The sequence below is a fragment of the Carettochelys insculpta genome, chromosome 29, assembly GCF_033958435.1.
Source record: "Carettochelys insculpta isolate YL-2023 chromosome 29, ASM3395843v1, whole genome shotgun sequence".
NCBI lineage: Eukaryota > Metazoa > Chordata > Testudines > Carettochelyidae > Carettochelys > Carettochelys insculpta.
The window spans coordinates 6,067,246-6,089,373 of record NC_134165.1 but is presented as its reverse complement, the minus strand read 5'-3'; the positions used below and the strand labels follow the sequence as shown (position 1 = coordinate 6,089,373).

At 59.7% G+C, this 22,128-nt stretch overlaps 2 protein-coding genes across 3 annotated transcripts in view; both read right to left on the bottom strand.

Annotated features, from left to right (window-relative positions):
* Positions 1 to 1,178, bottom strand: part of PCP2 (Purkinje cell protein 2) — a 46,302-nt gene extending 45,124 nt beyond the window's left edge. The window contains exon 1 of the mRNA XM_074980401.1: positions 1,003 to 1,178. The gene's annotated coding sequence lies outside the window, so the exon portion shown is untranslated. The remainder of the gene's footprint in view (positions 1 to 1,002) is intronic.
* Positions 1,179 to 12,259: 11,081 nt separating this feature from the next.
* Positions 12,260 to 22,128, bottom strand: part of STXBP2 (syntaxin binding protein 2) — a 34,866-nt gene continuing 24,997 nt past the window's right edge. The window contains exons 8-20 of one of the 2 annotated variants that reach the window (XM_074979918.1): positions 20,446 to 20,530; positions 19,966 to 20,096; positions 19,769 to 19,876; positions 19,305 to 19,362; positions 18,723 to 18,788; positions 18,009 to 18,089; positions 17,499 to 17,637; positions 16,040 to 16,146; positions 15,673 to 15,735; positions 15,499 to 15,588; positions 14,236 to 14,321; positions 13,586 to 13,743; positions 12,260 to 13,204 (exon numbers count right to left, since the gene is read on the bottom strand). In XM_074979918.1, coding sequence (XP_074836019.1) covers positions 13,125 to 13,204; positions 13,586 to 13,743; positions 14,236 to 14,321; positions 15,499 to 15,588; positions 15,673 to 15,735; positions 16,040 to 16,146; positions 17,499 to 17,637; positions 18,009 to 18,089; positions 18,723 to 18,788; positions 19,305 to 19,362; positions 19,769 to 19,876; positions 19,966 to 20,096; positions 20,446 to 20,530 — 1,252 coding nt within the window. In that variant the 3' untranslated portion in view covers positions 12,260 to 13,124. The remainder of the gene's footprint in view (positions 13,205 to 13,585; positions 13,744 to 14,235; positions 14,322 to 15,498; positions 15,589 to 15,672; positions 15,736 to 16,039; positions 16,147 to 17,498; positions 17,638 to 18,008; positions 18,090 to 18,722; positions 18,789 to 19,304; positions 19,363 to 19,768; positions 19,877 to 19,965; positions 20,097 to 20,445; positions 20,531 to 22,128) is intronic. The other variant, XM_074979919.1, reaches the window with a different exon arrangement.

The following is a 22,128-nucleotide window of genomic DNA, read 5'->3' as shown; positions in this document are numbered from 1 at the left end:
CAAATGTCTGCAGAGCCCTGGTCTGGCCTGTGACCCTGGCACAAGGCGAGTGGCTGTACCGGAGTGGGAGCCCCTGAGCCTGGCCTCCGTGGGGTTGAATTCAGGCCCAGCCATGTACAGGGCTGCCCCAGAGCCCATGCCTGGCGAGCTCCCCATCCCCCACGCCAACAGACTCATCTGGGGCAGAGCAGAGCTCAGGCTCTGCAATGTCCCCTGGCCTCACAGCAGGCAGCCAATGGGGGTGCTGCTGTCCCAACTGGAATGGGAATAAGCCCCTTTCCAGAGCCAGCAGCCACTAGCCCCTCGGCCAGATTTGAACCTGTGACCCTCAGAGGCGGGAACACCCCACCCACGGCCAGGCCACGATATTATTATTCATCATATGTGGCATTGCCCAGCACAAGACTCCACAAAGGAGGCTGGTGCCATCGCCCCCACTGCACACATGGGGAAACTGAGGCACAGGGTGGGGGAAGGGACTTGCTCCAGGTCATCCAGAGCCAGTAAGAGAACCCTGGTCTGTCGAGTCCCAGTTTAGTGCTCTCTGCACTTGACCAGACTGTGTCCCTTGGCTCTGGGGCCAGAGCATAGTCACCCGCAGGCAGACACGGAGCTCGGACCGCTGGGGCTCAGTGCAGGTGCCTCCACAGTTTGAGCTAAAAGCCCACTGCCGGCCAGCCAAGGCTGTAGAGGAGACTCATTCTTTCTCTGTGCGGGTGGTTTAGGTGCCGCTTCATGGGCCAGTGACCCACACCTAGGTCTGTGGCCACAGCTGGGGTGCAATCCCCCTCCCCCCCCCAACAAGGGGGACACATGTTTCTGTGTGCAGCGTGGGAGGCAAGTTCCCTGCCGTACAACAAGGGTCCCACCCAGGTGCCTCTGTGCAGGTGGCATGAGGGCACAGCAGGAGCACCGACCGGCTTTGTTGACTCCTCTCTCCCCACGCTCAGCACTCACGAGTCAGGCCCTGAAATTGGGAGATTTGCTTCCGAAAAAACTCACCCGTTTGTAATATTTGTTTGCATTCTCATGCTGCTGGTCGGGAGTTCCGGGGCTTCTCCTCCACGCCAGCCGCGGGCACTTTACATAAGGAAAGCCAAAAGTCTTTGTTACTGACCTGATGCCAACACAGTCACCCACCAACGGCTGGGCTCCCTGTGATGTGAGCAGTGCTGGGAATTTACGGGTGACAGCATGCCAGGCACTAGGAGGGCAGCTGGAAAAGCAGGGCCCCACACCCCAGCTGCCTGGCAAATCTGGTGAAACACAAACAAACCTGTATGATTTCACCCTTTGCCCTTTCTAAACACCAAAGAAGTGGGGGGGGGTGGGGGGGGGTTGGGGTGGAGGGGTTGCTTTTTCCCCCCATCCACTCCCATCTGCTTTCCACTGGCAAACAAGAGAAGGAGAAAGAGACGGGATAAGAACGTAAAAATGGCCACTACTGGGTCAGATCAAAGCTCCATCTAGCCCAGCATCTCATCTGCTGACAGTGGCCAGTGACAGGTGCCCCAGAAGAGGTGGACTGAAGACAATGATCAAGCAACTTGCCTCCTGCCATCCCGCTCCAGCCTCTGACAAATAGAAGCCAGGGACGCCATTCCTAGCCCCTGGCTAATAGCCTTTTATGGACCCAACCTCCATGAATTTATCTAGCTCTTCTTTGAACTCTCTTATAGTCCCAGCCTTCACAGTCTCCTCTGGCAAGGAGTTCCACAGGTTGACTGTGCGCTGTGTGCAAAATAACTTTCTTTTATTGGTTTTAAACCTGCTACCCATTAATTTCATTTGGTGTCCTCTAGTTCTTATATTATGGGAACAGGTAAACAACTTTTCTTTATTCACCCTCTCCCCACTGCTCATGATTTTATAGACCTCTATCACCTCCCCCCTCAGTCTCCTCTTTTCTAAAGTGAAAAGTCCCAGTCTCTTTAGCCTTTCCTCATATGAGACCCATTCCAAACCCCTAAGCATTTTAGTTGCCCTTTTCTGAACCTTTTCTAAAGCCAAAATATCTTTTTTGAGGGTCAGAAGCTGATGTAAAGGGTAGGTCACAAATCACAGTCAATTCTGCAATTTCACATTTGAGTTCTTTGAAAATCCTTGGGTGAATATCATCCATCCGGTGCCGGTGATTTGTTAGTGTTAAGTTTTTCTATTTGTTCCAAAACCTCCCCTAATGACACCAGTCTGGGACAGTTCCTCAGATTCATCACTCACAAAGGACAGTGGAGGTTTGGGAATCTCCCTAACATCCTCAGCTGTGAAGACTGAAGCAAAGAAATCAGCTAGTCTCTCCACAATGGCTTTATCATCCTCGACTGCTACTTTTGTATCTTGATCGTCCTGGGCGCCACTGGTTTTTTTTAGCAGGCTTCCTGCTTCTAATGTACTTAAAAAACATTTTGCTATTACTTTTTGAGTTTTTGACTAGCTATTCCTCAAAATCTTTTTTGGCTTTTCTTACTATATTTTTACACTTAATTTGGCAGTGTTTATGTTCCTTCCTATTTATCCGCTAGGATTGGACTTTCACTTTTTAAAAGATGCCTGTTTATCTCTCACTGCTTCTTTTACATGGTTATTAAGCCATGGTGGTTCTCTTTCAGGTCTCTTGATATGTTTTTTAATTTGGGTATACATTTATAGTTGGGCCTTTATTAGGGTGTCCTTGAAAAGTTTCCACGCAGCTTGTAGGGATTTTACTCTAGTCACCATACCTTTCAATTTCTGTTTAACTAACCTCTGTATTTTTGTGTAATTCCCCTTTTTGAAAGTAAATGCCAGAATGTTGGACTGCTGAGATATTCTTCTCACCAGAGGAATGTTAAATGCTATTATCTCATGGTCACTATTATCTCATGGTCACTATTCCCAAGCGGTCCTGTACCAGTTACCTCCTGGATCAGATCCTGTGCTTCACTCAGTACTAAATCGAGAATTGCCTCTCCGCTGGTGGGCTCCTGCACCAGCTGTTCCAAGAAGCAGTCATTTAAGGCATTGAGAAATTTTCTCTCTGCCTGGAGGAGGGAGGGATATTGTTTCTAAGATTGTTTTAAAATTTCTCATAAAAAATGTCCAGGTAGCCGCTTTGCAAATCTCTCTGAAGGGGACTCCCCTCAGGAAAGCGGTTGAAGACACCACTGCTCTGGTGGAGTGGGCCCGCGGTTGGTTGGGAAGAGGTGGTTGCCTGGAACAGCAGCGCAGGATGATCCATGCAGTGATGGTGTGAGCTATCCATCGCGATGACAGGGGTTCACCCCTGGAATGCTCCGCTGGCAAAATCAGGAGCCGGTCTCTTTTCCCGAACATTTTCTTCCAGTCTACATAGAAGGTGATTACCCTGCACACATCCAAAGGATGTAGCACCGCTTCCTGCAGCAATGAATGCGGTTTCAGATAAAAGGCAGGTAGGACTATTGGTTCATTAATGTGGAAGTCGGAACAAGCCAGATGACTTCTGAAGGTCGCTCCATCCTTCGTGAAGATCGTGTACGGGGTTCCCACCATAAGGCCTGATATCTCACTGACTTTACAGGCGGACGTGATGGTAATAAGGAAAGCTACCTTCACAGTAAGTACCTTAAGGGGACAGTAGCCATAGGTTTAAATGGCCACCTCACCAATGCCCAGAGTACTGAGTCAAGGCTCCATGGGGGAATAGTCGGTCTGTGTGGAGGGGACATGTTCATGAACCCTTTGATAAAGCTTTTAGTGGTTGGGTGGGTGAACACTGAAATACCATCTATGTGCCCTCTGAATGCCGTAGTTGCCGCAGGATGCACGCTTAGGGAGGTCAGTGCCAATCCCGAATCTTTTAGGTGCACCACCCAGTCCAAGATAGCATGAACAGGAGACATCAGTGGCTCCACGAGCTGTACTGAGCACCAGATGGCAAATCTGCGCCACTTGGAAAGGTAAGTGGTATTTTGCCTCCTGCTGAACTCTAGGAGTTCCTTCACCTGTGTGGAGCAGAGGAGTTCAGAGTCATTGAATCAATTAGCGACCAAGCCGTAAGGTGTAACGGGTGCATCTGCGGACGTTATAGAGTTCCCTGGTTCTGAGTTATAAGATCCAGCAAAGGGGACAGAGGATATGGCGACATTTGCTGCAGGAGGGGAAACCGGTGTTGCCGGGTTCACAGAGGGACCTCTAATATCATGTTGGTCCCATGCACTCTGGCCTTGTGAAGTACTCTGGGGAGGAGTACTGTGGAGGAAAGGCGTACAAGGGAGGGCCCTTCCACATCCTTAAGAACGTGTCACCTAGCGATCTGTGCCCCACTCCTGCTCTCGAGCAGTAATGACGCCACTTCTTGTTCTGACGCTGAAGGTGGAGAAGAGGTTGATGAGGAGCGTGTGCTGACGCGGGAACAGTGACTGGACAACTCCATCATGGAGTTCCCATTCACGATCTGGTGCGAAGTGCCTGCTCAACGAATCCACTGCAACATTGTTGAGCACAGGTAAGTAAGATGCCACACGTGTGATGTCATTCTGAATGCACCAATTCCGAAGTCAGATCGACTTCACACAGAGAGAGTGTGATCGAGCCCGTCCCTGGCGACTGATATAGTACGTTGTCACCACATTGTCTGTTCATATTTGGACTGTGGTGCCCTGAAGGTACTGTTGGAAATGTTGGCAGGCTCTGAGAACAGCCCTGAGGTGCAGCAGGTTGATATGCAGTAGGAGTTCTTGAGGGGACCATCGCCCCTGAATGGAGAGGGCATCCACATGAGCTCCCCACCCAGTAAGGGAGCGTCCATGGTAATATGTCGGGAAGGTTGCCTGGGATGGAAGGGACTCCCCAGCAGGAGATTTTCCCTGCTTTGTCACCATGGAAGAGACGAGAGTACATGAGGCGGAAGTACCACGGAGTGGTGAACACTGAGATGTGAGCTGTTGTAAATAGTGGCCACCGAATGTTGCAAGTGAAAATGAAGCCTGGAAGCTGCACCACGAAAGTCACAGCTGCCGTGTGGCCCATGAGTCTGAGGCGTAACCACCACTTGGGTCATGGGACTGCTCATGAGGATGTTTATAAGGTCCTGAATGACCTGGAATCTGTGAAGAGGCAAGTAGGCTCTTGCTGTAGTTGCATCGAGTCGAGCCCCGATGAGCTTCAGATCCTGTGTAGGTTGGGGAGTTGTCTTCTTCTTGTGGATGAGAAGGCCCAGAGAGTGAAAAACTATCTTTGTAGTGTCCACCGTATGTGCCACCTCTGTAGGTGAGGGTTCTTTTATTAAACAGTCACCTAGGTAGGGGAATATCGTAACCCCCGGTGATGAAGGGATGCCGTGACCACTGCCAGAGTTTTGGAGAACACTCTGGGGGCACTAGGGTATGACTGGAAGGACCCTGTATTGGAAATGCTCTGTCCTGATGGTGAACCAGAGGAACCATCTGTGAGCCAGGGGAATGGTAATGTGAAAGTAGGTATCTTGGAGGTTGAGAGCAGCAAACCCATTGCCGAGGTCCAGAATTCAGATTACTAAGGCCAGGGTCATCATTCTGAATTGCTGCTTCTGCACATAGTGGGAGTAGAAGTCTTTGCCCCTGAATTTGTCTGGCACTTGCTCTACTGCTCCTAGGCATAGGAAATGTTTTACCTCCTTGTGAAGTAGCGTCTCGCCAGAGCGGTCCCTGAAGAGGGATGGGGTGGGTGACGTGGAGGTAAACAGGATGGCGTGGCTGGATCTCACTAACTCCAGAACCCCTCTGTCAGTAGTGATGGAAGCCCATTGATGGAGAAAGGGCCTCAAGCGGTGGTGAAAAACCCCAGAAGGTTGGAGGGGAAGGCTGACGTTTTGCTGCTGTCGACCAACAAGTTAAACTTGCTGCCTGTTTGATGGGGTGGGGGGGTGTTGATTACATCCCCCCTGATTTCTACACCTTTGTGGTTTCTGCTGAGGATGAGGCTGGTTATAAGGTCTAGCAGCCGCGCATCATAACATCTCTGGTAAGGGTGGGATCACTGCCTCCTAGAGGGAGGGGTGTACTTCCCCGAAGTGCATAGTGTTGTCGAGGGTCTTTGATAGAAAGGAGAATTGCATCGGTATTTTCTGCAAATAAATTTTTCTTGTCAAAGGGAATGGCAGCAGTTGCAGGTCTGAGGCACGTCGCATTACTACAGAAGTAGCTGTGGCCCATGCTGCCGCGTCTGCTACGTCTAGGGCTTTCTGGACTGTTGTTCTGGATGTAGTATAGCCTTCTTTTACCACCAACTTAAGGACTGGCCTCTTGGACTCAGGCAGGTAGTCTGAAAGGAGCGTCAGCTTAGCATAGTTACCAAAGTTGTGGTTAGGAAGTACAATTTGCTATCTGTAACAACAGTTTCCTCCCAAAGATTTCAAATCACTTTTGGCATCCTTGTCTGCTGGTGCACCCATAAATTGTGATGTATGTAGTGCAGTGTCCACTATGAGCGAATTAGGTTGTAGATGTGTAAATAAGAACTTCATCCCCTTCGGGGGCACCAGCTACTTCTTGTCCAGTTTTCTGCTAGTAGGAGGGGCTGAGACAGGGGTTTGCCATATTGTGCCCACTGCCTCCACAATGTCGCCTTCTGTAGGAATGGCTATTTTCGAGGACTGTGCAGGATGCGCGTTCTTTAGAAACTGGCGCCTTTTTTCCTGCCCCTCGGCTAGCTGTACATCCTGGCTGACAGCCACCCTTTTGAAAAGCTCATTGAATTATTCAGTGTCATCCAGTGGCAAGTGGTCCCCTGGTATGATGACTTCGTCCTCTGATGGGGATGAGTAGTCAGTGGGAGAAGCATCTGGTCACTGCTCTTCTGTATCCGATGTGGGTGCTACCTCCGACTCCAACTGCTGGGGTGATGGAGATTGCAGTGGTGGAGATGGATCCCGAGCAGACGACCAATGAGGAGAAACGTCGCCTGCAGTGGAATGGTCCCGTGATGGAGGCCTGTCGTAGGACCACTGCTGAGTGGGGTATCACCTGGGGGGGGATGATATCATCAGTAATCATGGTATCAGCAGCTTCTGGAGCAGCGTGAGCATACGGACCCATAGGAATGTCTATGCCAGTCCCAGGAAGGATCCCTGAGGTACAAAGAAAAAGATCGGCTGGACTTCCTAGAAGATGGGGATGGCAAACGTGATACATGTCTACGATATGAATTGCTGTCATGTGTAGGAGGAGTTAAGAAGAGTGATGGTAGCCTGTGAGGTTCCTGATCTGCTCGCTCATGGAGGAGGTGACCTCGGTGCCGGCACTGTTGGGGCTGGAGAGAGCGCTGGGGAAAAAGTAGGTGACAGGGACTGAGGAGTAGGACTACGGTGCTGGGATTTTGCCGGTGCCTTCCTTGGTGCTGTATCATGAGGGCTTTCTGGTGCCGTCGGTACATGTACAGGCGGTGCTGGAGAGCGAGGCGGAGAGATCGTCGGTGCTGGGGATAACCATGCTGATGTCAGTGCCACCACTGGTGTGGCTGTCAGTCCTGGGATGGTACTGGTGCCAGGGCTCTGCACGCTGGATGTTTAGAAGACGCTGAAACCAGCACTCTCAGTTCTGAGTGTTTTGGGCCTGAGGACTTTGGTGCCATCCTTACGGATTTTGCCATCTTGGAGTTCACGGTTGCCTTTGAATGTGAAGAGGCAATGCCAGGCTTCACTGTTGTATCAGATGTGCCCTGTGAGATAGCTGGCAATGATCCGGCTGGTGAAGTACTGGGTTTTTCTGGTGGGTACACCCACTGAGGAAGAAGCCCTGCGCCTATATGTGGGCTGTTCCCCAGATTTTGTGGTCTCTCCATTAGAGGGCTGATGAGCCCTGTCAAATAAAATCACTTGAAGATGCAGTTCACAGTTGTGCCATGCTCTTGCCATGACTTTAGTACAGTGCTGGCATTTTGGAGGGATATGACCCTCTCCTGGGCACCTTATGCACTCAGAACAACCATCTGAGGCAGGCATTGCCTTGGGGCATTGCTCACCTTTTTTGAACCCCTGTGAGGTGAGCATTGCAAGCAGCTTGACCACAGTCTGGCTCACCTATTAGTTATGTAACTGCTTAATGCTGTAACAGTAGAAACGCATCGTCCACTGAAATATTTGGTCTGAATTTCAACTGTGAAAACTTAAAGAACTTTATCTTCAAACTTCATCTGAAACTCTTTTTTTTTTTTGGATCACTAGCAATAGATCGACACGGGGAGTAAACTTCATGAGAACAAGAATGAAAGTAACAGTCTTAGAACGTGGAACTCGCGGAGAGGCAGCTAGCTTGAGCTGCGGTCTGCAGCGGTTGAGAGGAACTGTTGAGCCGGCTGCCGTGTGGTCAAAAGAGTGCGAATGGAGCAACGCAGCAACCATGAATGCACAGACCAGTCAGATACAGCTTTGAAGAGTCTCTGATCTGCTGCCCTGGGATGAGCCCAGCACCTACAGTAGACCCCCTATAGGGACATCACTTGAAGAAGAAAAAGCCAGTTCTAGCCGCTATGCACACTTCATTAAATGAAGAAGGAAACCACAACATGGATTTTTGGGCAGCTGTGAATAACGTTATTGGAAGCTGTTTCATTTACAAATAATAATTGATTGTAACTTTGCAATTTATTCAAAATTGTCTCTGAGCATTTTTAGATTTCATTTTATTATTTACTGTATTTGTTTATTTTTATTATAATTACTTTATTAAAATATGTTATAAGCCTGGTGGGATTCTGGGGCAGGGGCAAGGGTGTCAGGACAGACTTTAGAAAATAGGGCATAAGGCTGTGTGTTGGGGAGAGGGAAATCCCCCTTCCACCCAGTTATGTCAGCATTAGCCTCCACGTGAGAGTTCTTGCACTTCCTTGGAAGCAGCTGCTGCCAGGGTGCATGGCCCCAGTGGGCTGGTTGGGGGAGGGGGCAGCAGGGAGAAGGCAGGTGACTGGGTTGGACGGGTTCTGTGACATAGGCAGACCAGATGCCAGCTCATGCCCAGGCCTTTGGGCCTCTCTGAACATGGATAATCGCAGTGCAGCAGCCAGCCTGGCCCACCTGGCAGCCGTGTGCAGGGTTTTCCCTTGTGGAAGTGCTTGAGGGAGGGTCTCTCCCCAGCTCTGCAGCCTACGCTATAGCGGCAGAGCGTCTGCATTGCAAACTGCTGTAACCGGGGCCAGCCTACACTGCCGAGCTCACACAGCAGCTTCTGACATCCCACCGCTGCAAACGTCTACACGAAAATTCACTGCCTGCTGCCGTAACGCGCCTGCCCCACAGCCTTCCTCCTGCCACCTTGCCGAGCGGCGCAGTGTCATGGGCAGTGCCGGTGGGATGACGTAGTGTCAGCGTCGATACTGTTTCGTACATCAACTGAAGCTGTCACACACCTCTGGCTCAAGGAGCCAGGTGTACACATGCACAAGCAGTGCAGCTGTTGCAGCAGCTGTCTGCAGCCAGGGGTGTATACACGATTTTATTTGTAGCCCAGCCTGGCCTTCCCCAACAGGGAAGAAGTGTGAATTAGTGGAGTGGGCTGGGCCAGCCCCTGGAAAGCAAGTCAGCTCTATGAACCACCAGGCTTTCCTGGCTGTCCTCGCCCCCACGTGGCCTGTGTTGGAAGGGAAGGGCATTAAGCCGCCTGGCCAGAAAGCTCTGCTGCACAGTGGGGCTCAGCCCCCAGGGAGTGCAAGGTGCCTAAGCCTGAGCAAAGGATCCCTGAGCAGCTCAGCTTGGGCTTGCCCTAAAGGACCTACAGAGTTTGCACAGAACAGCCGCTTCTATTGCCTTTTGGGACCTAGCCCTGGGCCCCTCTATTGCACAGGCCGGCTGCCCAGACAGGGTGCCACGGGGGCAGCTATTCACCACACTGCAGCTGTTACACCAGGGGGGAGTTCACACCTGCAGCTGGCTGGTGGAGCTCTTTCTAGACCCCAGCCAGTCTGGGGTCTCTCCTGAGGCTGGCACCCACGTCCTGAGCTGCTCCCCATGGTGTCACCCCTGGTCTGAGCCAGCGTAGTGGGGGAGTGGGTGCTGGCCTGTTGGGCCATAGGTCAGCCCCTGTTGTTTAGGAGTCAGCAGGGGGGCAGGATTCCCCTTAGCCTGGGGGGCAGGCTGTGGTGCACGGGCCTTGGGCTTTGCAGGGGGCTCTCCAGCAGGCGCAGTCTGTAACTGGTGCTGATCACACTACGCTGCCGCTTTCCCAGCCCCCTCCCCTCCCAGCTGCTGGAGCCCATCCAGTAATTAGGAAATGAGGTTTAATTTCAGGCAACGAAATGCCAGTAAAGCGGCGGGTGAGCAGCTTTGGCTTCGCGCTAAGATGATAAGCAGCATCACCCGGGCAGGTTGCATAATGGTGAGCTTGGCTCAGGCTGGTCGTCACTCAGCCCCAGCCTGGCCTGGCCTAGCCTAGGGCAGGAGGCTCAGGGTGGCGAGGCCATGGCCCCAGGGAATGGGTGGGTGTGGGAGGGCAGGGCTGGCTTAGCCTGGGCATTAGACAATATTTGCCCTGAGGCACGTTGGATGCAGACCCCCCACCACCTGTCCCCTGCTGAAACCCATGACCCTAATAACCCCATACCCTGGGCACTGCAGCCAGCCTAGTTACTTTAGCAGTAACCCCCCCCATTGCACCCCCCCAGCCCTGCTGTAACCCCCCCCCCCATCACTCCACTGTGCCCCAAACATGCTCCTGCCCCAGGGAGGCCCGGCCCTGGGACTTGCTTCTCCTGAGATGCAGGTGCCCAGTGGAGTCTGCTTCTTGCTTCTCCTGCAGGCCTGGTGCCTAATGGAGTCTGTTCCGTGCTGTGGCCCCCATGACTGGCCCTGAATTCCAGCTCCGTCCCAGAGCTGGGAGCAGCAGTGTGATCGGCTCCCCCAAGCAGCTGCAGTTCTTTCCTGCTGCCCTCGCCAGCCTTGGGCAGTGTGGCAGAGGCAGGGCAGCATCCTGGCCCCAGCCTGAGGCTGGGCTCTTCTGCTGGGCTTGCTCCCCTGCCTGGCACCAAACATCCCCAGAGGTGCTTGCCTTTGGCCCACGCCCTGGGCCCCTCCTTGCTCACAGTGCAGGGTCAGAGTGCACAGGGAGCCCCAGTGGTGGTGCAGCTGTAGGGGCTGCCCTGGTGGAAGCTGGCAAACCCACAGGCGGGCAGGTGCAGCTGCTGTAGGATTTAATTCCACGCCCTCAATCTGCCACCCACCTGCTGGGTGGCCACCCAGCAATTATCCAAATGGCTGTTAATTGCAGCTGCTAATTCCCCCCTGGGATCAGAGAGAGGAAGCCCCACCGCTGAGCAGAGGGGGGCTGCGCCCAAGCAGCATGGCAGGGTCCTCACACCAGCTGCAGCAGATGCGCAGTGCTGGTTTGCCCAGCAGGGAGAGGGACTGGCCCTGGGGCAGGGAAACAAGGCCTACAGGGCAGAGGAGCTGACCTGAGCCAGGGCCTGTTCCCCAGCTGGCAGCACATGCGGGGTAAGGGGAGAGAAGGGTGGGCACAGCCGTTGGGGGGAGATAGGACTCCTGGGTTCTGGGCTGAGCTAGGGGAGGGGAGTAATGTCTAGGGGTTAGAGGGGGTGGGGGGGAGAGAAATCAGGACTCCTGGGATCCATGGCCAACCCTGCCCCCACCTCCTGCAAGTCACGGCTATGGCATGACACAGGCCCTCACCAGGGGGCACCCAGCAGTGCTGCTGGGCATTTTCCAGCCGCCCCTTGTCTCTGCCAGGCCTGGGCAGGCTGAGGCTGGCAGCCAGCGTGGGGGCTGCAGGGGGACACTTAGTTTCACAGTGACTGGCTCCCCCTAGTGCTGCTGCAGGGAACTGTACAGTCTCGCTGTGCCTGTCAGCTGTGCTGGGAAGCAGCTGCCAGGCCCCCCCATGACCCGGCAGGGGGAACAGGCCTGCAAACCTGACCTGGCCTAGGCCAGGCCCTGCTGATCATACAAAAAGGGTGGGGCCAGCCAGGCCTGGGCCAAGCCTGGCTGAGCCCAGGCCCTCCGAGGCCATGGCCAGCTTGTGCCCTTCTGTTCTCCTGCACCCCAAGGGCCTGCAAGAACAGCACCACCCTCCCCTCCCGAGCCTGGCTGGAGCCCCGCAGGGCTGGGCAGCAGGAGTGGCACAGCTGAGCCAGCACTGCCCCAGCAGGGGGAGCTGCAGGCCCTGGTCCAACAGTGAAGTGCCCATCCAGTGCCCTACCTGCTGACCCCTATGCAGCCCTAGCTAGATCCCGCTGACTCGGGAGGGCGGGGACCTGCAGTGGGGCCTGGGCAGATACCTACCCCCTGCCCCCAGAACAACAGCAGTGTCCTCAGGTAGCCTTGGCATCATGCTTTATTGGCCCAGGCAGGCTTGCGGCAGAGCTGGCACCAGCTGTGTGATACCAGGGCCGGGTGTGTCTCAGGGCAGGGAAAACAGACAGACATGAGCCTGTTTGCACACCCCTCCCCCCCGACCCCAGCTCCAGGGTCACTCCTGCCAGCGCCGTGGGGAGGGGGCCTGGGAGGACCAAGCCCTGAGCTGAAGGTGGCTGGAGTGTGGAAGATGGCCGATTCCCAGGCCAAGACACTAGGGAGGTGGCTGCCAAGGGGCAAGGGCCCATTGGGGTAAGGGGATGGGAGCCCAGTGCAGGTCCTCCGGGGCCCTGGCTGCAGCCCTGCTCTGCCCTAGACGTGCCTCCATATCCACCTAGCAGCCCTGCAGTGCCCAGGGGCACCCCCTGCCCAGGGAATAGGCCCAGCAGGCTGCAGCTTCCCATTTGGGCACCCCATGCTGCAGCCAAGGTCCCCACTTGGGGCAGGACAGAGAGGCCAGGGGCCAGGCTGGGTGGAGAGGGGGCAGGAGCGAGGGCTGGGCAGCACAGGGGGGGGTTCTCTCCGCTGACTGGACAGATTCGCTCACTGAGCCTCAGGCCCTATCACTTGTGGCAGCCTCGGCGCAGTGCTGAATGCAGGCAGAGGGGTGCCAGCTGAGGCAGCGGCTGTGTTTGGCCCCTGGCAGGAATCGCTGAGGCTGGGGGCAGGGTGGCCATGGCACACAAGGGCAGTAGCCCTAGGACATGGTGCCAGAGGGAGGCACCTTGGCCTGCCCATGCCCCACCCCCAGCCAAGAACCAACCCCACTGCCAGAAGGGAGAAGGCGCCTTGCTGAGAAGAGCAGGCGGAGCTGGGGTCAGAGGCGGTTTTAGGCCTCCGCAGGAGCGGGCTGGTCCAGGGCTTTCACGTCGTCCAGGAAGCGCTTGGGGGTCAGGATGTGAGTGGAACCTGGTGGCAGAGAGGCAGTGGGTCATGAGGTGCAGTGGGGCAGCACCACCATCCCCCCATCACTGCAAGAGGTAAGGGGCTGCCCCTTGCTCCCAGCCCAGCACCCCACACGCTGCTGCACCCTCTCCGGCTAGGCAAGAGTCCCCCACACCCTTCCCACTGCTGAGTGTTCCTTGTCCCCAGGGCTTAGAGGCGAGATCTGACCGGGCCCCAGGCTCCTGGGCAGCGAGCAGTCTGCAGAACCAGGGCTATATGGTGCTCACCTCAGCCTGGGTTCCCAGGTACAGTGAGGACAGAGGGTAGCATGGGGGTCCTGGCGGGATGAGGGGGGCAGTTCAGAGCCCCACTGCAGCCCCTCCCCCTGGGGCTGGTCCCACTCACCAATCAGCACCTCCCACTTGCCCTCGGTGGCCCGGGTCACTTCGTAGGCACAACGCATCTCGGCCATGGACACCCCGCCCAGCACGTAGACGATGAGACGGGGGCCAGTGCGGTACTCAGCCGCTGGCTTGTTCTTGTGCCAATGCCCGAAGCGGGCGCTGGGGGAGAGACAGAGGCTGGGCACACCGGTGGCTGGCTGGGGGAAGTGGGCACAGCAGAGGCTTGGGTGGGGGGGGTGGGGGATGCCAGACATAGAGGTGGGCCCTGCTGGGAGCAGGTTTGTGTGGGGGCAGGGTGGATATGAGCGGCTCCTGGGGGAAGTGCCAGGCAGGGGCTGGGCACTGTCGGGGAGCTATGCTGGGGCCATGCCAGGCGGGGGGTGGGCACTGCCTGTCCAGGGGCGCAGACAGGGTATAAGAGAGGTTGAGGGGCAGCCCTGCCAAGGGAGCAGGACAGGAGACCCGCAGATGGCAAGTGGGGGGTAGGGCTGGGTGGTACCTGCCCAGGGCCCCAGTGACAGCCCCGGAGCGCTGAGGGGCTGCTGGGCCAGCCCTGTCCCCCAGAGGCACCTGGCCAGTCCCAGAAGCACCTGCCTCGTGATGGGGGACATGAGGGCTCCGCCCCTCCCGCCCAGCTGAGCACAGCCTTACCTGACAACACCCTGGGAGCTGGAGGTGGGCGCCGGGTCTGACATGAAGGGCCACAGCTTCTTGTCCAGTTTGTCCTCAATGGCATCCTGGGGGACAGGGCAGGCAAGGTCAGGGAGGCCTCAGCCCTGGGGGCCAGGCCAGAGCCCATGGGGGAGGGGGCTGGGAGGCTCTGCGCCGAATGATTGACAGCCCCTTTGGGAGCAGCCCTGGGAGTCAGAAGCGAGGGCACTCGCTCAGCGCCCTGGGAGGAGGGTGAATGCCAGGCTGCTGCCGTCAGCACCCCTCCCTGCTGGGAGCAGACCCCGGCCTGGCCCGTGCCCCGTGGGGTGCGCCCGCTCGGCCACGATACGCCCTAATGCCCCATAATAGGGGCTTTCACGTAATCCGCTGCCTGGGCTTGCTCGCCGCAGCACAAGGTGCCCAGCTGCGGCTGGGGCAGGCTCTGATTGGCTTAGGCACCAGACTGAGGCTAGTGCAGCCACCCGCTGCAGGAGCCACCACCAGCCCCCATCCGGCCCTGCGGGCTGCCAGGGACAGGGACCGAGTGCTCCACCGGGAGGAGCTAAGCCCTGACTGGGAGACTGAAGGCAGCCAAGTGCCCCCCCTGCCCTGCAGCCCCACAGGGCAGGGACTGGGGAAGGAGTGAGCATATCGCCTCTCGCCAGCCAGGCAGGACTGGCGCTAGGGGGCGATGCGGAGGCTCAGCAGGGGGCGCTCCCCTCCCCCCCAGCAGTCAGGGCTGGCGCTGGGGGGGGGCCCCACCAGGGGGCGCTCCCCTCCCCCCCCAGCAGTCGGTGCCCAGCAGGTTCTGCCCTGCAGATACTCAGCTTTCAGGTGACTATCAAAGAGCTGTTCCTTGAGGAGCTTTGGCCAAGGACCTGCTGGCCACAGGCGAGAGCCCTGGTGCCCCAGCCCCGTTCCAGGGCCAGTGATGAGCTGCTGTTCAGCTGCTGGGATTCTCTGCACTTCCAGCTCCACCCAGTGGTGCCCCCTGCCCGAGACTCTCTGCCCCACCTCCACAAGAATCCATCTCTCCGCCCCGGTGGGGGACCCCCTACGAGCTGCCCCTGCACCTCCGCCAGAAGCGACTGCATCTTAGCACCAGACCAAACTCCTCTGCACTTGTCTATGGTTTCAGACCCCTGGCGTTGGCTGGCCCAAGGGCTCTGACAAACCCCTCAGGAGGCAGATCCCAACCAACCCCTCCCCCTGGGGCCCAGCTTGCCAGGTGCAACCCCCAGCCCAGGGTGCAGAATCCGGTACCTCCATGACGTCCTTGAGCACAGGAGTCCAGCGGGAGAGCTGGTAGGTGGACTCCAGCCGCGCCTTCCTCTCGGGCCGCAGCTGCCCGCTCTAGGGGAAGAAGGGAGCGGCGTGAGGGGCAGCAGAGGGTGGGTGCGGGGTAGGAACGGGGGCAGAGGGCAGAGCACAGCCTACCTGAATCGCTCCAGCCGGGCTGGCAGGGGAGAGGCAGAGAAAAGAAGAGAAGAGAACGGACCGCTGAGTGGAGAGACGGAGGAGGGACAGAGTGATGGGAGAACAGAGCCACTTCCCACAGATGCGCGACTGAGGGCAGGAGCCCAGGCTGGCCTGGGTCGCCCCAGGCAGGGGTCACTAGCTCCAACCCCCGGCAAGTGCAAGCCACCCCAGTGGGGAGCAGGGGTAAGAGTGCACAGTGGCAGAGGCCAGTCTTGTGTTGGGAAGAGGCTCCTGCCATAGGAAGGTGCTGCCGCACAGCCTGGGCTCCCCATGCTGCCCAGATCTGCTCCCTGGCATGGGCACTGCCACGGGGGCCCAGCCTTACCTCGGGTGTCAGGGAGGTGCCCAGGAAATGCATGTTGTGGATGATGTTGCTCTGCTGCTGGATGTTGGCATGTTGGATCAGCTTGGTGAGGTTTTCCTCGCCCACGCCTGACCAGGAGAGAGAGGTCAGTGCCAGCGGTGCCCACCCACACCCACAGGTCAGTGCCAGAACCCTCTGTTCACACGCTGGGCCTCAGGACAGGGAGCAGGGGAGACCGCCGCCAGCCCAGGTGACCCTCCCACAACACACGTTCAGCCCTGTGCACCAGGGATGCTGGCTGGCTGCACGAACACGCAGCCCCTGGGAAGCCCCCTGCTGAGCCCTGCAGGCCTGAGGGAGGAAGCCCCATGGCATGGGAGGGAAGGAGATTCAGCCCTTTAGGGGTCAGAGTGCCCTGATCCAGCTGGGAGATCCGACTCCTCCCACCCTGCCCAGAGCTGGTGGTGGGACCCAGGAGTCCTGGCCCCAGCACCCCCAGCTCACAGAACCCCTGCAACAGGGGACTGAAGTCAGGTCCCTGCTGCTCTTCCCATCACAGATTCTCAGGGGCATGGGCGGTGCAGAGGGAGCCCCTCCCGTGGCCAGGCAGGTGCGGCATCAGACCCAACTCCTGGCTCTAAGCTGCGAGATGCTGAGCTGGGGGGTGAGAACTGCCCCCCACCCATCTGGTAATCAGTTACTAGTGCTCAGTGCAGGGAGGGGGCCTGCTCAGGAGCCAGCCAGCCCCAGGAGCCACATGAGGGCACAGACCCCCTCAGCACAGGGCAGGGCCTGAACTGGGTTATGGGAAGGGCCCCGGAGGGGGTAGGAACAGAGGGGCAGAGGGACCATGCCAAGCGTCTGGAAGTGGGGGGCAGTTCTGGGCCTGGTAGGCTGGGGGATGGGGCTGGGTGCAGCGAGAAACAGGGACCAGTGCGGGGATGAGGGAGTGACAGTGGGTTGGGGGCTGGTGGTGTCAGCCTCTCTGGTGGGGAGGGAGCTCAGACACTGAGCACAGTACCTGAGCAGACAGTGGGGGGGGGGGGGGGAAGGACCCCTCCCCCTGTCATCTTCCTGCAGAGAACAGGCTTGGGGGGGTGCTCGCAGTGTGGGTGTCTGCAGGTAAGGGGGGCTGGAGACACCCTCATTCTTGGGCTGGGGACTCCTGGGGTGTCTGCCCCCTTTCCTGCAGAGGACAGCCTGGGGGCGGTCAGGGTGCACATCTGCACCCCCACTTCCTGAGGGGAACAGCAGGGTGAGGGGCAGGAGACCAGGCTCAGAAGGCAGCAGCAAGGAACCAGCGCCCATGAGCGTGGGGGCAGCCAGACCGGGCCGCCCCACAACACACCGGCAGCTCGAGGCGACCGGGGGTGGCAGGGTGGTGACGCCTGGAGGCGCCATGCCGGGGCGGGGGACATGCCCATGCCCATCTGTCTGGGCAGCGATATACCCCCATCCCCGCAGCTGCAGGCCCCAGTACCGTTCTTCAGGAAGATGTAGAGCAGGATGATGCGGATCTTGTCATAGGCCTGCACGCTGGAGTCCAGCAGAATGGGCACAATGATCTTCATGGGGTCCTTGATCTTCTCTCCGTCTACATCCGTCCCCATGGCCAGGTCCTGGGGGTGGTGCACACAGAGCCCAAGTCAGGCCCCGTGCTGCCTGCTGGAGGATGGGAGCTGGGACCGCCCCTAGACCCACAGCTGGCCGGCCCCTGTGCCAGGGCTTCCTCCTCCCAGAGGAGTGGGGTGATGGGCCCCCAAGTAATCAAAGCCACAACCTCCTCTGCATCCCTGGTGCTATGTGGAGTTCGGGGGGGGGGGGGGGGGGGGGAGGGGGGCAGCCTCAGCTGCAGTGAGCCTCTGGGTCTGGAACCCCACTCTCCTGGCCGTGTCATTAAGCCAGGCTCCTCCGGCAGCCAGGTTCTGTTCCAGACCTGCCTGTCCCCACGCCCCACAGACCCGCCTGCCCCCACCCCCCCCAGACTCACCTGCTCCACCCCGCAGAGCTTCTCCACCGTCCCTTTGAAGTGCTGCATGCAGTTCTCGGCCAGGTTCAGGTGCGTGGAGTACTGCGGGAAGAGACCGGGCTCCGCATCGCTGGCGCTCCCGACCACACGCACCCTCCTGCCCCCCAGAGGGCAGCCCAGATCAACAGAACCAGCTGAGCCCGCGGGGGCATTTTGCCTGGTGCCGGCATGCAGCCACCTCTGGGGTAGAGTGGGGCAGCGGGAGGGGAGAGCAGCTCACAAACCAGCCTGTTAGTCACCATGAGGTCAGGGGCTTGGAGCCCAGCGGCTTTGCCATGGCTCCTCTGGGCTGGCTCGGCACTTGACTCTGCTGCCGCGGGCGCCAGGCAGCAAGCACCGATTGTGGGCTGCTCTGCCGGCTGCCCAGCTGCCTGGGTGCCCCGTCCTGGGGGCAGGGTGCAGCTCCCCTCCTGGAAGCCAAACCCCACTGATGCCCCCTCCCAAGAGCTGCAGCAGCCAGGCACAGGTATACCCAAGGGCTGTGTTCCCTGGGGCTAACGTGGCCCCTCTGGGCACTGGCGGCTGGGGGGAACCGCTCTGCCCAGAGAACAGGCCAGCTCAGCAGGTGGAGCCCCTCCCATCACTGGGGCAGGGACCCTCTTCGATCACGCTTAGCGCTGGAGAAGACAGACAGAGCCTCCCCAGCTGCCCCTTCCAGTGCCCTGCCCCCGCTACCTTGTTCAGCTCTTTCTGGTACTGCGGCATCTTCTTCAGGATCTGGGACAGGTCCTTGATGTTCGCCTGGACGGAGGGAAGCGGAGGTGAGAGCCCCGGGAGCCCCCTGCAGCAGCCCAGCCACGTGTGCCAGAGCCGGAGTGGCCACTCAGACCATGTGCACAATCGGGGCGCCAGTGCAGCCCCAGCTGGTGTTAGACCTGCTCTTCCAGGCAGCTGGAACAAGCTGGGCTCCTCGCCACCCGAGTGCCACTGGGCTGTAAGGTAGCACTGCGCCGGGGAGGAGCCTGAGGTTAGCTAGCGATCCCCTTGCCCAGGGGAGGCGGCACCTCGGCGCCAGCATGGGCTCCCTGTGGCTGCGCTGTCCAACCTTGCACCAGGGGGCGCCGGCCTCCCGCACCGTGGGCAGCTCCACAGACGGTTCCTAGCCCTTTGCCAGCAAACCCTGGGAGCAAGGGGACAACCACCGCCCCCTTGCCGCCCTCCCACCCAGGGGCACCAGGCTGCTTCCCCGCCCCAGCAGCAGCAGCGACACTTCCAGCCCCTGCCCCGAGTCCCCATTGCTCCCCCAGCCCTGCGCACCTTGTCTGTGGTCAGCCGCTTGCTCTCGCAGAAGGTGCGCAGCAGCTCCGTCACCTTCCTGCAGCGGGAAGAGGGGTCAGGCCCGAGCACCCTGCCCCCACCCCGGACAGTACTGCCCTGCCCTGCCCTGCCCTGCGGCTCCAGGGGACGGGCCCACGGCACAGGGCCTTGGCCTGCAGAGGAGCTGCCTCTTCCCTAGCACCCAGGGCAGGGAGCTGGGGCCCCTCTGAGGGTTCCTGGCAGCTGGCTGGGGAGCCGGTGGGGGCAACTTGGCAGTAGCCCTGGAAGGGACTCAGCCCGGGGCCAGCGAGGTGCCTGGGGTGACCCTGGGAGCAGGTGCAGGCAGCGGTGCTGGGAGGGAGCACTTGGGTCCTTTGGGGCCAGGGGGTCTCAGCCCCAGGAAGGAGCATGTCTGAGGGGCCAGCCCCAGCACTGGGAGGGAGGGCGGGACTGAGCGCACTCACTTGGAGACATCTGCTATGTGCATGTGGCGCAACAGCACCCAGAGGTCGTCGTCCTCGTCCAGCAGCGCCACCTTCTCCCGCGAGTCGCTGATGCCCGTCGTCTCGTACCTGGGGGGTGGGGAGTCGTGGTCAGGCTGTGGCGCCCCTCCCCCTGAGCTTGGGGAACACAGAGCAGGGCGCCCCCTGCTGGGCCCTACTTGTAGGTGTCGTTCTCGATGCTGAGCAGGTCGTAGGCCATGGCCTGGAAGGTGAGCTCATGCAGCAGTGGGGACACCAGGTCGTAGCTCCGGTCCACGATCAGCAGCTGCGAGCGAGCTTTGTCAGGGCCCTGGGGCACAGGAAGATACGTCAGCCCCGTTCTGGGGGGATCCCTGGCCTGGCTTACGTGGGGGAACCCATCTCCCCTCCCCCCCGGGGCCCGGCCCCTAATGCTCAGGGATCCCCCAGCAAGCCAAGCGGTACCCTGGGGTCCTGCCCTCACCTGGCTGCTCTGCAATGGCCCCCTGCAAGGACAGGCTGCCTGCCCCTCGTGCAGGCAGCAACGCTGTCCTGTCCCTGGCACACTCTCTGCCAGCAGCCTTCCGCCCACTGGAGCTAGCCCCTTACAAGCCAGCCCCGCGACCCGGCTCTGTCGCACGGCAAGGGGGTGGCCCACGTGGCCTCCCGGCACAGCTCACCTCTCCCATGCTGGGGTTGTCTGCCTTGAAGGCGTTGAGCTTGGCCAGCACAGCCTGCGCCAGGTGATAGTTGTCTTCATGGCCCCTGCAGCAAAGACAAACCCAGTGGGTGAAAAATAGTTTCTTACCTCACCTTCCGGCACAGCGACACCCCCAGGTTTTCTGTAGCGGATGGCCAGGTACCCCCCTCCCCCGCCGGGGCGCACTCACTTCCTGTAGCGGATGGCCAGGTACCCCCCTCCCCCGCCGGGGCGCACTCACTTCCTGTAGCGGATGGCCGGGTACCCCCCTCCCCCGCCGGGGCACACTCACTTCCTGTAGCGGATGGCCGGGTACCCCCCTCCCCCGCCGGGGCGCACTCACTTCCTGTAGCGGATGGACGGGTACCCCCCTCCCCCGCCGGGGCGCACTCACTTCCTGTAGCGGATGGCCGGGTACCCCCCTCCCCTGCCGGGGCGCACTCACTTCCTGTAGCGGATGGCCGGGTACCCCCCCTCCCCCGCCGGGCCGCACTCACTTCCTGTAGCGGATGGCCGGGTACCCCCCCTCCCCCGCCGGGCCGCACTCACTTCCTGTAGCGAATGGCCGGGTACCCGCCTCCCCCGCCGGGGCGCACTCACTTCCTGTAGCGAATGGCCGGGTACCCGCCTCCCCCGCCGGGACGCACTCACTTCCTGTAGCGGATGGCCGGGTACCTCCCCTCCCCCGCCGGGGCGCACTCACTTCCTGTAGCGAATGGCCGGGTACCCGCCTCCCCCGCCGGGGCGCACTCACTTCCTGTAGCGAATGGCCGGGTACCTCCCCTCCCCCGCCGGGGCGCACTCACTTCCTGTAGCGGATGGCCGGGTACCCCCCCTCCCCCGCCGGGCCGCACTCACTTCCTGTAGCGAATGGCCGGGTACCCGCCTCCCCCGCCGGGGCGCACTCACTTCCTGTAGCGGATGGCCGGGTACCTCCCCTCCCCCGCCGGGGCGCACTCACTTCCTGTAGCGAATGGCCGGGTACCCGCCTCCCCCGCCGGGGCGCACTCACTTCCTGTAGCGGATGGCCGAGTACCCCCCCTCCCCCGCCGGGCCGCACTCACTTCCTGTAGCGGATGGCCGGGTACCCCCCCTCCCCCGCCGGGCCGCACTCACTTCCTGTAGCGAATGGCCGGGTACCCGCCTCCCCCGCCGGGGCGCACTCACTTCCTGTAGCGGATGACCGGGTACCTCCCCTCCCCCGCCGGGGCGCACTCACTTCCTGTAGCGAATGGCCGGGTACCCGCCTCCCCCGCCGGGGCGCACTCACTTCCTGTACCGGATGGCCGGGTACCTCCCCTCCCCCGCCGGGGCGCACTCACTTCCTGTAGCGGATGGCCGGGTACCCCCCTCCCCCGCCGGGGCGCACTCACTTCCTGTAGCGGATGGCCGGGTACCCCCCTCCCCCGCCGGGGCGCACTCACTTCCTGTAGCGGATGGCCGGGTACCCCCCCTCCCCCGCCGGGGCGCACTCACTTCCTGTAGCGGATGGCCGGGTACCCCCCCTCCCCCGCCGGGGCGCACTCACTTCCTGTAGCGGATGGCCGGGTACCTCCCCTCCCCCGCCGGGGCGCACTCACTTCCTGTAGCGGATGGCCGGGTACCTCCCCTCCCCCGCCGGGGCGCACTCACTTCCTGCAGCGAATGGCCGGGTACCCGCCTC